Source organism: Pezoporus wallicus, unplaced genomic scaffold, assembly GCF_028554395.1.
Source record: "Pezoporus wallicus isolate ANWC-B61680 ecotype Strahan unplaced genomic scaffold, APGP_CSIRO_Pwel_v1 scaffold_3294, whole genome shotgun sequence".
NCBI classification, from domain to species: domain Eukaryota; kingdom Metazoa; phylum Chordata; class Aves; order Psittaciformes; family Psittacidae; genus Pezoporus; species Pezoporus wallicus.
Window position 1 is genome coordinate 3,588,378 of NW_026635478.1, and position 15,837 is coordinate 3,604,214.

The 15,837-nt window shown below is 38.2% G+C and overlaps 1 protein-coding gene across 1 annotated transcript in view; it reads right to left on the reverse strand.

Annotated features, from left to right (window-relative positions):
• The window catches only part of NUP205 (nucleoporin 205), a 49,092-nt gene extending 34,432 nt beyond the window's left edge, over positions 1-14,660 (reverse strand). Inside the window, exons 1-9 of the mRNA XM_057425622.1 lie at positions 14,544-14,660; positions 9,587-9,729; positions 8,390-8,561; positions 7,286-7,430; positions 6,770-6,929; positions 4,687-4,915; positions 4,350-4,514; positions 3,392-3,567; positions 533-649 (exon numbers count right to left, since the gene is read on the reverse strand). Coding sequence (XP_057281605.1) covers positions 533-649; positions 3,392-3,567; positions 4,350-4,514; positions 4,687-4,915; positions 6,770-6,929; positions 7,286-7,430; positions 8,390-8,561; positions 9,587-9,729; positions 14,544-14,571 — 1,335 coding nt within the window. The 5' untranslated portion in view covers positions 14,572-14,660. The remainder of the gene's footprint in view (positions 1-532; positions 650-3,391; positions 3,568-4,349; positions 4,515-4,686; positions 4,916-6,769; positions 6,930-7,285; positions 7,431-8,389; positions 8,562-9,586; positions 9,730-14,543) is intronic.
• Positions 14,661-15,837: the final 1,177 nt, after the last annotated feature.

Below are 15,837 nucleotides of genomic sequence, written 5' to 3' on the forward strand. Positions count from 1 at the left end.
TCCTTAAATAACCATTCATGTATCTCAATTTGAAGACTTACAGTAACATAAAACACCATGTAACCACTGAGGTCTAGATACACAAAGGTGTTCCATTCAAAGAACATGCATGCATTTAGACAGATCTCAACTCCAGTGATAGCCTGCAGCCTTAAAATTCTAAGTTACATTAAAATAAGATAGCTTAAAATAATAGATACGTTAAGATAATTTTAAAATAACTTAAATTTTAGGTATGTAAATATTTTGCAAAATAACTTCAGGTCAAAAGTTCTTCAAACATAGAAACAATGCAATATTTACTTACTAAATAAGAATTAAATGATGCTTCATTAACATCAGAAGCCAAGGCAGTAAATTAATGCCTTTACATGAAGTTACAGAAAGCGTCTATATTTGAGGACAAAAAAAAAAAAAACCAACAACATACAATCCCTCCAACCCAGCACTGTACGGTATCATTCAGGTTTTCAGATGAAGAAAAGTCATAACCACCTTTTGCCACAGTAATGTGAAAGAAAATAGAGCTTACCAAAAGCATTAAATGCTCCAGATCCCTCCGAAGGGAAATAGGTGGATCATTACCCATCTGAATGCTCATGTGGATCATGCGAGCATCTTCATCAGCACGGTTTCTCAGCTGTTTCACCTACGCAATTTATGAAGTGTTAAAAACCCCACTGTCTGTCTTTAGCCAAGAATAAAACAGAACAGGCATAGGAGAGTTGTCTAAACAGACTATTAAAAACTAAGAAAGGAAATGAGCTTGCACATACATGACAAGAATATTCAATTCATTTTTTTCTAATCCCCTCCCCCCAAGATCATACAATCAAAGGGATATTCAAACACTTCTTTGCTGCCAACTGAAGAGCTCATAGCTAAAGCCCTGAACTTGTACCATGGGAGTTTTTCACAACTGACTTCTCCAGATCCTCTGGTTTTGCTCCAAAAGGTGGAGCATTTTCCTCCTTTTAATTCAAAAGCTAGACGGGTTAGCTTCAAACAAAGGATGTCAGACCATTATCTTATCTGTGACCACCCCTTTTTTAGCCATTTAGACTACTTCTAGTTACAACTACTTTACATTTTGAAAACTTTTGGATTAATGGAATTATTTTGGAGCCAGTCTGACTCAGCTAAAAGCATTATCACACATCGGTAAGTACAACAGGAAAAAAGAAAAACAGGAACAGAAAAAAGCAACCAATTCAACACACCAAAACCTAAAATATGGTGATGGTCTATACAGACCAGTTCAAGGTCTACCATATATTTTAATTTGCAAAATTGAATGTGCAGCAAAATAATTATCTGACAAAGAAAAAAAATAGTTAAAAATAGAAATAACAGAGGAAAGGGTCAGAGCAAACTAATCAAATTAGTATACTAACAAAATTAATACATGGACAAAATTGTGTGTTAATAAATGAAATAATGAATTATCTGAACTACTAGACCTAATTATCAAGTTGTGAATGTAATGCAGTCAACACAAAGATTTACCCAAATCATCACTGGCAAGCAACATAAATGTTAAAAATATACAGAAGAGTTAAATAAAATGCTGACTTAGAGATTCAAATAAAACTGAACACAGGTTCAGACACTTCTCTACCTAAAATTTGAGATTCAGTAGAAACAGCTGAGTACAAAAGCCAACCACTAACTAACAGCATTTGAAAAATTCCTTTGAGGGGTTGTATCCCAGGCACCAGCTAACAAAGTCTTTCATGTAAAAAAACTAGTACTGGCCTCTATCAGACTGGAACATAATTCAACAGCCAGATTTTTGATTACATGTATTACAAAATCCTACTTGCAATGAAAAACATCTCTCTTCATCTTTAGGTCTTAGCTACAATCAACTCCAGATCTGAACCTAAGCAAAAAAACCACAAAAAACAAAAACCTGAAATGGAAGAGAAATATTCTTCCCAGAGGTAAAGCCTCCAGTTCCATAATGCAATGAAGATGAGAGAAGTACCAGCAAATCAACCAATAGCTTTGGGATTTTCAAACAGTTCTGCGGATACAGGGGACAGCGTCATATCTGTTCTAAATCTAGTATGGCAGCAACCTCAGCCTGGGTCAGTCTCCAGCTCTTCAACCTTCATTCAAAAAGCTGCCTTGTGTCTCTCACATAAAGTGGTATTGTTATGGGGAGACATTTCATCTTTCATAAAGCAACACTATCCAATGAATAACTGCCTCATAAAAAAGTTCCCAGTTCCAAACCTTGCACTTGATTGTTAAGGAACATCTATAAAATACACCTCACATATTCCTACTATATTCAAAAGATTCCTAAGGGATACTGCATCTGTATTACAGAAAACACCATTGTGTGCACCTTCAAAGAATGTCCAAGGCCTGTTGACAATGCGGTGTTGTTAGGCAGGCAGCCACTGCAGCAGAAATACAGCTGTACAGTTATCAGCATGAACTTGTTTGAACTGACATTATACTTTTCTATGGATATTCTCTCAGTTAAAAAGACAGCTCAAGAAGACAACATGCAACACCCAGATTATAAATAAATAAGGATTAAACCTAAAAGCTGTCTACAACTTGTTCATATATGCCCTTAAAGGCTAAAATACTGTTTAGCCCTTAAGGCTAAAATACTGGTTTTCCTGACAATATTGTTCTCATTCAGAGATGTTACAATGAACAAAATATATTTTTAAATCCTTCTTTTGCACACTGAAAAAAGTAATTGTTTGGCAACTCCAACTATAGCTCAACACGGTGAAGTTCACAAAATAAAGCCTCCATCAATTAAATAAAAACATTTTCATAGAATTTTAATCTTCCATGCTTAGATACAAGCTCTTGCACAAACTAAACTGTTGCAACTGCTTCAAACTTTTTTTTTAACCCTTTTGCAGTATTTCTGCTGTTCTAGTGAAAAGTACTGCTCAGTTTCCCAACAACTGTTATTAGTGAAAAAGTAGAATCCCTCCCCTTAATATGGAAAACATCACTACTAAAAGAATAAATTAAGAATAAGAGACAAAAGCCATAAGTAAATTTAGGTTATGTTACTGTCTGTATCAAAAGAAAAAAACAAAAAAATCAATACCCACATTCACTGCCATCAATTTCTACATTCATTTAAATTTCAATCATGTAAAACAAAACAAAATGAAACCACTACTGCCACAAAAGCTTGCTTTGCAAATCTCACCACACTGAAGTGTTTTAAGAATCACATTCTTCCATCACTTCAATGTGGAAAACAAATCCCAAACTACACAGGTTCCATAAAGTCAACAAATTTTCTGAACTGCAGAGCCTCAAGCTGAGGGTCATACCTAAATCCCTAAACTACCTCTTCTAATGTTAGAAATACAGAAAATAAGAACTGCTATTCATGCAAACAGCTTACTTTCATTGGCATGAGTGCAAGGAAGTCTGTGACAAGGTTATGAATTTTGCGAATGTAAAATTCCTCCTGGTAGAAATTTTCAGACCCCACAACAGATTCAGTCAGGAACAGGAAGACATTATCAGCAACTGCCAGCTCTGCCATTGCTTCATCTGCCTCAGTGAATTCTGCAAGAGCTGGGCCACAGAAATCACAACAGAGGGAAAAAAATAAATTATAGTTACCAAACAAAACATATTTCAGAATATCCGGCTGACATGCAAACTGACATGCTTCTAGCAACTATGTTTTTTCTACCATACAGGAAAACACTAGACTGGAATATACAAGTTAATGTTTGGTGATGATCTCAACTTTGCTCTTCAGTAAGTGTTAAAGCACATAATCCATTTACCAAATCAAACCTAAGACTATGAACAAAGAAACATAAACCAACCTTAATTAGACATTAATTATAAAGTTCACATTTTCTTTAAATATATATTCTGGAGTAGACACAATTCTGACCTAGTAGGGAGCCTGGGAAGCTTATGAAGTACACAGATAAAGGAAAAAAAAACAACATTAAAACAGATTTGTTCTCTCAAGATCCTGAGGTTTAACATTTACAGGAGTAAAAAGTCGTAAGAGTCTATTCTCTATTTAAGCGTTCAAATAATACTAAAGGCTGCTAAAATGCAATCTTTCACATTTCCAGTACATTAAAATATCTTTCACTTCTATGAGACATTATGCAATATTACTAACAACGAAATATTTCTAAATCCATGTACATTTCAGAGCAATTCAATGCTCAACAACTAAACTCACATACTGAGAAAACTTTGAAAGAGTGTCAACTGTAATTTTATCATAAAGGTAAATACTAACACTTCAAAAAGGTTACAGATACTTTGACTTCTATCTCTTGGAAGCTCTGAATACTAATGTGCAGCAACTGCACTTCAGGGTGATTTACCTGTCACATCAGATAATTGGGATATTCCTCGTAATGCCAGCGCCCAGGCTAATCTAACAGTAGCTTGCAGGCCTGGTAATTTCCAAGGCTGAGACTCCTGAAGACGAGTGTGTATTGTTGCTATATACTGTCTTTCTGCTAGCAGAGGGAGCCGGTGCACCAGATCTTGAAAAACAACAAAAACAAAAACAAACACAACACCAACACCTAGTAAACAAATGTGAAAACAAACATGAAAAATCCTACCAATTTGTTACAGATCAGTAACAAAATTGGTTAAAAAAACAATTCATCCATCTGCACAACATAAGCTCTATGGGAAACTTGCCAGCATTACCATCACGATCTTCTGTGCCTTGTTCCAAAGAGCTGACATCAAAGCAGTAAAGGAGAGCCATGAGAAGAGACAAGTTCACACCATCCAATGAGCCATCAGCTTCCACTGTTACTTTCTCCAGGTAACTTATGAGGATAAGAGTGTCATCTTTACTCAGTGGTGACTGGCAGGACCACACAAACAGACTTTCAGCCAAGGACTGTCGGCATTCTTTAATGAGGTCAGAAACCTGTAAGAGAAAAACCAAACAAACTCTGAATATAAATATTCTGGTAACATGTTCAGTTTGTCCTTCACAGTCAATCAGGATGACTAGGTCAAATTTAAAATTACTCTAAAGACAACAGCTACAGAAAATGTTGGGGGCTTTAACTGCTAAACAACAAAAGGCACACTTCTGCTTGTTAGATATGTTTGTATTCCCATGTATTTCATATAAGGTTTGAGCAGATACCCTGAAATATGACTGATCAGCATCTGTCAAGGCCAGGAGACACGAGTTGACACAGAATGTCTGTGACTGTAGATGTACCACACAAAAGTTACATTGTGTCTGTAATACCCAACTACGCTAGTAGTTATAGCCAGATAAGGTCATAGTCTTCTCCTTCTCCCAAAAGAGATGACCTCAGATGACTTCACAAATACAAAACTTTCAGGATGCTGAGAAACGTGAAAGACAATTAAAATTACAACTTTCTTCCCCCCAGAAAAAAAAAATTTGTATCAACTTCAGAGAACAAATATAAATAAAATCTATCATCCCCAATTACCTATGGGACAAACATGATGCCCAACATAAAGGCTACCAAGCCTTTTCACATTAAAAGTATTTCATTTTCTTTTTATTTGGCAAAATATTTCATGCTGTGATACAATTAAGTACAACTGCTCCTGAAAACAAAATTTATCCTTTTCTCTAACAGTTGCAACAAAAACTACCTGTTTTCAAACAAAAATTCATTTAATTTGTTAACTTCAGTCCTCCCCCTCAGTTTAAACTGCCACTAATGGCCTTTCATAATGATCTTTGTCAAACTGTATTTTATTTAGCTAAATCGTGAGCGTCTGATGACGTTCCTTCCCTGTTTCTATTGTACCTGGTTAAATAAAAAATAGCTAGCTATAAGCATTCTATTTCCACTAAAATCACATATACTGTGATAAAAACTTTTCAACATTTAACACAGCAAGAGATTTGTGCACAGACTCCAGCTGAATAGTTCTAATGAATACAGAGAGAAATACAGTAGTCCACCTAAAAGGTGGATGAACAAAAACAAAAAAACCTTCTAACATTATGCATTAAATGAATTTTAATGTTAAATTAAGATAATTTAAGGTAAATCAGGATATCCTCTGTATAGTTTCTACATTAATAGCAAAAGTGTAAAACTAGTTTATTTGGTGGAAAACAAACTGACTGATTACAACACAGAATAATTTTCAGACAGATCACCCACTAGAAAGAAGTGTAGAAAATAAACCAATAATGTCTGAAATCTTCCTACTAGAAGCATACTCTGCAGTTAGCCACAGTCTCAATTAAGTTCAAGGACTACAAAAAACAAGAACTAATTTTCAAGCAATTCTCACTTCAGTATTAGAAATGCTTCTGCTCATATAAACACAACTGAATTATTAAAAAGAGCATTATTTTCCCAACTTGATTTGCTTTCAATCTCTCTTACTAATTTGTGAACTATTTTTGTTCCATGGTGCTGAGAGCAGATGATTTAATACACAGTCTTTAGAATAATATTAAAAAGAAGAAATCTACAGATAATGCAAATATTAGGCTTACTTTCTTACTGTCCTTGATTACACTTCTTCACTAAAAATAAGGTATAGTCTAGCATCAGGAAGCAACAGCAAAATTGAAATGCAGGAAGTAACCTTGATCCCACTCTGGTATATCACAAGCTGTGACCTCTCAGACAGTAACAGAGCTTGCAAAGGTAGAGAACAGAAACTAGAAAGTAAAATGAAAAATCACTTCTTGTCTCCATGCAGTTTAACTGTATTCTAATCTGTAGTAATCAGAAGTAATTCAGAAGAATGTTCACAGCCAGTGAATATTTACCTCTTTGCGATGTTTCTCACTGCCTAACCCTCGCTCTCTCTGGAGTTTATCAAATTCATTGTTCAAATCAATATGTGACACAAGAGTGAGGATCTTCTGAGTCAAACCCTGCTCCATTAGGTCATCTGTAAAGCGTGTTGTCATGGATATTAACTCTTGACTATATTGGAAAGAATATAAATTTAACAATTAATCACACTATTCCCAGTCACAGAAGAAGTCTAAAATAATGAATCCCATCAAATGTATTTGTTGATGGAAAGCCTACAACTATATTATACACATAAAATAACTACATGTGCATAGCTAATCTCAAACCATTATGCTGAATGGATACAAAGTCTTTAGACAACTGTAGGTTCAAGAACATGGAATACGAAAATACAACTTGTATCAACTAATTAAGATTGCTACCAAAGGAAAAAGTACTGCACATAACATTCACTAATGAGTCTAATTAGTCCTAAAAGAACTCAAAGCAAAGAACTTTGATGAGCTCATCACCCTAATACAGACCTAAGGTCAAAAGTCCATGTCTTGCCTTGGCGTGACTGGATGAGGGTTCTTAGTGAATTCGCAATGCATCTTTTTCCATCCCAGTACAACAGAACAGCCACTAGACCTCTTGTAAGGCCAGGAAAATTAGGCTGCTGGTGTTCCCCTGTTGAATGAAAATGCATAGAATAGTCACAGAAAGTCTACCTTACACACTTTGATAACAGTCTTATGTCTTTGCATTTCCAATTGAAATGTAAGTGTAGAATTCAAAGCAACCATGATTATTCACTGTCACTTTGTTTTGTTTCAGGCACTTGAAAGATAACACAGATATTTTGAATGCTAGTATTTAAACTGAAATTCAATTATTAAAACACCAAAAAATTCAGAAGAAATAGAAGTCCATAAATACCACAGTCCAAATGGTATCTGTAGCTCGTATCTACCCATCTTAACAATCAATTCAAGCTGATTACCGGCTAAGTATCTTTTCTTTATTCAAAATAAAATTTTCTTTCTGAATTTATATTGAAAACTCAAATTCACAATAGCAAGTGAGGTTGATTTGAAGATGGCTTTCCAAAGGTGACAAATTTGCAAGCTACTTCTTCAATGAATTATTAAAAAGTTAATGATGAACAGCAGCTAGTAGTGATAACTAACAATTATATTTTAATAACTCTGAAATCAATTTTCTACATGCAAAGCCTGTCACTTTCTAGAATATATTTCATAATCTAATCAGTTACTAGATTATGATCCAAACAGAGTCACGTATCATTGCATAACTACTACATAATTTGAAGAACCAAGATCTATTACACTGCTTCATGGAAAAACTCTCAATCAATTATTTTTAAACTATTTTCAAATTCAGTAATAAAGTAAATCATAAAACCCCCTCAAGTTATCCTCCCTTTTGCAATAGGTGCATGAAATACAAACATTGGTTCAGAACAGTGTTATTGTACTACATTACAGTGACAGCAGATTTTTTTTTTTAAGAACATTCTATGCTCTAAGGCCCTGACTGAATCACACATTCATGTTAAGTATACACTTAAATAAGAAGGCCCTATTTAGGTAGTATTTCTCCAGCTCTTAAATATTTTCCCTTCTCACCAGCTAGAAGGAGCTCAACAGCTGCCAACTCTCCAATATCGAAGAGGTCACTGAGGATAAAGGCCTCTCTGATTAGCTGCTCTGGTAAAAGTTTAGTTCCCTGCTGTCCCTGGATAGCAACCCCTTCTGTACTTGCTTTCTGAACTTTCTCATGCTGCTGGACATTCTTTGGCTGCAAGAGAAACAAGCACCGTAAATTATTCAAAATGGCAAGATCAAATACTGAATAAAGCTTTACACATCAGTCCCCACAAATAATAGTTCTGACAGGTTGGGTTGTCAACATAAAAACAAACACAGTGCTTTTAAACACAGAAATAGTAAAGGCACCCTAAAAATGCTTTACAGTCACACAGCAATGGTCTCTTTGTTGGGACGTACCAAAAATAATCTTATACAATTGGTTTTGATATTTAGTTTACTCAGAATAAAGGAGACAAATTAAATTTTTATACAGTCCTCAAGAGGAATTTGTATCAGCTCAAGAAAAGACATCTGGGTTGTTGATCAGAACTCTTGCAAACACTCCAAACCACTGTTTTCTACATCATTCTTTTTTCTATTAAACTCAGACAGTAAAATATACTAACAAAACTCTATAGCTGACTGTTAAATTTTCTGTCTTATCCATATAAAAAGCCATACACTATCACGGAAGTAACACCACTGAAAGAAGACATACTGCTAGTTGCTACCTTGTGATCCATCACCCAAGAAACAGCAAGGTTTTCCACATCATCTCACGTATCTAATAAGACACAATCTATATCTTGTAAATTCATGTGTTCCTCTGTTCTTTGTGTTCATTAACCTGACTGAAGCATGAGCACGGACGAAAACCAGACAAAATAGTTTCGTGCTTTATTTCAGACATATAAGAGTAGTAATAAAAGCTAATACTTGACTGATGGATTATCAGATACTTTTACTATTCCTTTCAAAATGGCATTCAAATAATGTGAGGGGAAAAAAAAAATTATAAATCATCCTGTACAAGACAAAAAATAAAGCGCATTATTCAAGCTACTTGTATTCTTACAGCAGAACAAGACTGTTGTAACACATTCGTCCTAGGTACAGTAATAACATAAAACGAAAAGGATGGTTAGGGCCAAAACAGTATGTCATACAACCGTACAATACAGAGTAAATTGTCAGCTCTCCAACTCATTCCACAAAAGAGCACTAATCCAGTACCGGATTTCTGAAGAGAGAAATGAAGTCCGATTTGTGTTTCTTTAAAACCTGGTCGAGGCGATGAATAGCTTCAGGTTGCCTTTTCCAAATGGCATTCATTACAGTCTGCCATATGTCCTTATATGGACCCCACAAGCTGGCAGCTAAAAGAAATAAAACATTGTATTTTGAATGGAGAAAGAAAGAAAAAAAATAATTACACACTATTTCCAATAAGTAGACTTTTTAAACTTACTGTTAGTTTCAGCTTGACAGTATGGACTGTTATGTCCATCAAACAAAGCATATTTTCCTTTCTTAAGGCAAAAAAAATTACAACAGTGGTCCAGTATAATACCTCATTGCATTTAGGGAGCTACAGAAGCAGAAAAGATGATGTATGCAGCTACACTCTGGGGCTGAAAGTCACCTTATAAAGACATTTGATACAAGCTCTGTCATCTTTCAACCTTATATGCCTATGAGATTCCATCACTTGGATAAGATTAAAGGATAACTAAGACCTGCAAGGCAGACCTTGAATCTGAATGTAACTCAGCAAGACTGGCCTCCTGCTTTCTATTTCTGACAGAAGAATCCAAAACAGAGAAATACCTAATATATGAGGGACTGAAAATGAACAGCAGTGCTGTCAGAATTTGTCATATCATTGCATCAGTCTGTAGAATAAAATACATTAGAAACCAAAACCCTAAGATTAAAGGCACTATTACATAAGTAAAAAATCATGAACCTAAGAACACTTTCTTTCACATCTACTCATCTTTCTCGTTTTGATTTAAAAAAAAATGATACATGTAGTTTTGATCCATAAGACACATCTGCTACTAACATTCTGTAACAAGAACTTTACATAAAGATATGAATTTCCTGTACTAGAATATAAATCATTACCTGACTATGCTTAGAAGAGACTAGATTATTTTTGGAAGCTAGCAAGCACAAATATATTAACTAAGAAAAGTCTGACCCTATTCTAGGAATACAGTCTCCTCTTCCTCAACACTGAAAGAGTTTACTTTGCATATAGAATCATAGAATCCATTCAGTTGCAAAAGACCTTTAAGATCATCAAGTCCAACCATTACCCCAGGACTGCCAGTATGTCAAAACTGAATTTAGTACAACAACTGGAACACGTATAATTCTGAACCCAAATCTGTAGTATGAAGACTGCACTAGAAATTTCCTTATGATCAGGTCTCATGAAAACAGTATACCAAACTAGTCTTCAGACTTCAGCCAGAATCACTGTCTAAACTGAAAATCTTACAGTTGGAAAATTATTCCTACCACCTACTATTAACATTCTATTAAAATATATATATATCAAAACTAAAGACCGACATGAAACAGAAGTACCAAAATGTTTCACTTGCTAGATTTCATCTGCATTTGTGAAAGTTTCAGATTCTACACACAAGTCACTGCAAGCTACAACAGAACAACCACTGCCTGACTGCAGGTCACTTTCTGTGTTTCTGAGCATTTACTGAGACAGTCCCTGACCCAGAGATATTATAAGCTAGCAGTGGTTTTTGTGTGCTACAACTTTGCTAGCAGAAAAGCTTCTTTATGAGGCTGCGGCTCTCCTTCATTCAGAGCTGCTTGTTCCCAAACAGTACACATGCCTGCTCCATTAACTCTTGATGGATAGCACTGTAAGTCTTGTTAGTCAAATGATCCAAATCAAAGGGGGGAAGGGGGAAGGAAGAAATATCTTCCAGAGTTCTTCCAATCTTGTTTTTAAAAATCAGAGTATTTCATTAACACGGATTACGAAGTGTCCCTGCTAACCATAAAAACTAGTGAAAGAGCAATACCTGAAACATGGAGAGAAAGAACGAGCGGGTATTGAATGGCAGAGGCCTCTGAAACCAGCTTGGTTTCTGAAGAAATGATAAAATAGAACTATGCCTTGCAGAGTAGCCTATATACAAAAAAATACTGACATTTCACCTAAAACCGGTTAAACTTCCCCCTCCCCCTGCCTCCTTCTTTTTAATGTACAAGTTAACACTGTTATAAAATCAAGTACAGAGGCAACATTTTAATTCTCATACTTGGTTTGACCAGACCTAACCCTTAAGGTAAACCTGACTAGATGCATCCAACTCAAAACGTATCCACACCTCATCTTGACCAGGTCGCTCACATAATATAGCAAGCAAGGCAGCTACTCTGACAGGAAGATGCCCCTCTTTTTCATACAACCAAACACCACCTCGAAGTAATGCAATATGGTACACGAATGCCCTGAATAATGAGGCAGCATAAGTCAAATTGAAACGTAGTGAGGGAGCATGGAGACAAGAGCCTGTTTCAGAGCAAGAGCACTGATTTCAGTCACTACCTAAGGTGTCTTGGAAGCAGTAAACTAAGTAAAACTTTGTCAGTTTTATTCTGTTGCAAAGGAAGAAACCACGCAAAATAAGAATAAAACCAAAGAAAAACACTCTCACCAAACTCAACACTAACAAAAACTACCCTCATTTACAGCGCATCTAGCAGCACCAGTAGAGCTGCATCCGAGTGGACAACCTGTAAAAAAGGACAAATCCTGTCTCTTTTTTTAAGCACCAGAGTGTTTTAATCATACAATATTACCAATGCGTAGATAAGTTCACTAAAAATAGCTACTACCGGATGAATAATTTCACACTCTGGACTGTAACTGGCTGTCTCACATAACTTCAGAGTTCAGAGATTTATTTCCACTCTAAACTGTATTTTCACTCTCATTAAATTACTGAGTCCCATAAACAAAAGCAGCAATCCACAGTGCCTGCCAAAAGCTGTTCAACTATTTTCGTGGCCTATTTGTTTGCTCTTGTCCCTACAACCCAATTGCTTTGTACCAACCCAAATACTGTAAGGCATTAAGACATTCCCATCACGGACAGCAAGGAAGGACAGGTTGGGTTGCCTTTTTTGGCAACAACAGCAGCTGACACAACTGAAGTTTTTGCCAAGTTACAGACTTAACCCCATTATGTCTGTCCCCACAAATAATAAACTATAACCTAAGGCAAAATCTTCCTTAGTTCTAGTGCCACATCTGCTTTAAATTTTATCTCATCTTTCATGTATAAAACTCCTTCTTCCATTATTTTTTAATTATAAGGCTATAGAATCTCTTGCCATGTAATTTAAAAAATAGAATCATAGAATAGTTAGGGTTGGAAAGGACCTTAAGATCATCTAGTTCCAAGTCCCCTGCCACGGGCAGGGACACCTCACTCTAAATCTTATCACCCAAGGCCTCGTCCAACCTGGTCTTGAACACTGCCAGGGATGGAGCACTCACAACCTCCCTGGGCAACCCATTCCAGTGCCTCACCACGCTAACAGGAAAGAATTTCCTCCTTATAGCCAACCTAAACTTCCCCTGTTTAAGTTTTAACCCGTTACCCCTTGTCCTATCACTACAGTCTCTAATGAAGAGTCCCTCCCCAGCATCCCTATAGGCCCCCTTCAGATACTGGAAAGCTGCTATGAGGTCTCCACGTAGCCTTAAGTGTATTCTCACTTGAACTACTTCAATCTTTACTTTAACAAAGTCACATTTCAAATGAAGAGCCTTTGCTTCACCACTGCTATTCTGTGAGGGGATAGGGAAGTAACTGATTTACTGCGATCGAAATATACTATCTGTAAAATTTACTCCTTGCTTAATACAGGAATGGAGCTTTTCATTTTATTAACTAGTCAGTATGATGTACACCACATGTCATGGTTTAAGCTCAGCCAGTAACTCAGAACCATGCAGCCACTTGCTCACTCCCCCTGGCCCATATAAACAAGTGATTGCTGATACATCTCTGAGAGTCCTTCAGTCCAGTACTGTCTTCAGTTTTGGGCTCCCCAGAGCAAGACACTGAAATAGGGAGCCAAAGAATAGGATTAATGAGAAGAGGCTGAAAAAACTAACCTTTTTCAGTTTTAAGAAAACAAGGCTAAAGAGAAATGGGAGCCTTATTATCTTCAACTACTGAATGGCAATGTACACAGGGAAGAGACAAGAGGTATCCCCCCAGAAGATGAGCAGCAACTGACATAAACTGCAATACCAAAGCTTTCAATCAGCTAACAGGGAAAAAAGAACCCACTACTACAAAGCTGGTCACACACTGAAACAGAGGTCCAGAGAGGCCTCTGGGAGGATCTTCATCCCTACAAGTATTCAAAACTCGCTTAGATAAGGACATGAGCAACCTGACTGAGTTGGCTTTGCTTTAAGGGAGTGGAAAAGGCGGAGGGTTGGGCCAGATGACCTCTTAGGCTATCCTCTGATTATCTAGTAATTTCCTTTTACATTAGATTTATTTCCCTAGTTATGCTGGGTAAATGCTGCCTTAGTAATGCAAACTGCTCCTTGGGATGGGCTGTGAAAGGACCATAGCTCATACTGATGCTAATCCTTAGCAACATTCAATGCAAAAGACACAAGCTCAACACTTCCAGACTCCTTGTGGTAGCACTGAGCAACATGCAGGGTGCACTTTTTGTTTTACTTTCTATTGCACACAGCATTAAGAGATGAGGGCAATAGAGCAGTGATGCTTAACCACACACACAAGGAGCTACCACAGTGGCCTTTGTCACCACCTTAATTGGCTCCTGGCAGGGACCAGCCAGGCACGGCGCAGCTCCGACAGCGGAACTCCATCACCAGGCCGCCTTGCACGGCCTGAGCGCCCCTGGTACCGCCGTACGGAAGACACTCTCCTCGCCGCCTGCTAGCATCAACGTGGTCCCGGCAGCTTAGTGCCCCGCCGCCCGCTAGGGCCGCACCACCGCCTGACGCCGGCCTTCCCCGTGCCGCCGCCGCCGCCCTCAGCCCCGCGGGCTTTGAGGCGGGGCCGTCGCCCCCCGATCGGCTGGCAGGGAAGACGGAGAACGGCCCCGCCGCAAAGGACGGGGAAAAACCACGGCCCCGCGCTTACGTTTCTCTTACCCGAATTTACCGCCAACAGTGCCGCCATCTTAGCGAGAGGGAGGGACGGGGCGGCACCGCCGCCACCTGAAGAAGGCCCGACACGGCCCGGGCTGTCCGCAGCGGCGCCTCCCGAGGAGCGAAAAACGTGCCACCGGCTCCTCCCGCCGCGGACAACGGGGACAGGGTCCCACGGCTTTTCCTGTCCAGCCCTGGGGCAGCCCGACTGGCGAAAGTTAGAGCAGCGGCCAGTTCCAAGCCGGCGCTCCCACAGGGGCAGGGGCTGGGCGGTGAGCCCTGCACCGCGGGCTGACGGGGGTTGTAGTCGCAGAGGGGTGCGGAGCCGGGATTGCTCAGCTGTTGCTGGTGTCAGTCAGAGAGTGATAGTTCTTCGTGTCTGTCCGTCGGCTTCGTGTTCGCGCTCAAACCTTCTCGAGGCGGCAGCAGAAAAGGGAGAGCAGCGGGATTCTGCATTCCCTGCTCACTGCTTTTGTAAATAGCGTATCAGTCCTGTGCCGTTAGTTTTCTCTTTTCCAGATCACGCTGAAGGGAGTCCTTGCTTTCAAACCCTGTCCTAAAAGCCATATTCATTGAATAAGGCAAAATGCCTGAAGGCAGATGCTGCACTGGGAGATAGGTTTATTAAAAATCTTCAGTTTGCATGGTTGAGACGGAAGTCTTTAAAAAACCTAAATCAGCGATTTGTAAATTTTTCAGTTAAAAAGTAAGTGCCCAGAATGAAGACAAGCAAGCAGAAGGGATGTTTGTACATGCACGTATATGGAGCTAAGGAACAAATACTTGTATCTGAGAAGTACCCCATATCTGAAGCCAATTTACCACCCCGTGTCCCTGTAGTAATCAGGTCTCCTCAGAAATTCCCTCCTGTATTATCTTTAAGATAAAAGATTCCACTACAACTATACACTCATTTTTACTGCCCATGGTTTCCCCTCTTGAACTTTATTAAAACAATATTTCATGGTTGCAAAACCATGTCCAATGAACTAAACCCATGGGAAACTGTCAAAATAACTCTCTTTGCTTCTCTAGATTTTCCCTATAATGGGGTGGCAGAGGGGACAATATAAAGAGAGCAGTAGTCCTGGGCTTAGAGTGAATTAGCAAAGCAGCTATAAGAAAAAAGAACAGGCAAACCAGAGAAACAGTTTCACAAGGATTAGCCAGAAGAGGAAAGAGAAAAAGAAATTAAAAAGGGGGAGGGAGGGAAGAGTTTGTCCTGACAAGAACAGCTCCTGTCAGAGTTCCATAGATTAATCCATTATGATTAGTTTAGCCAAATTTGTTTAGTCAA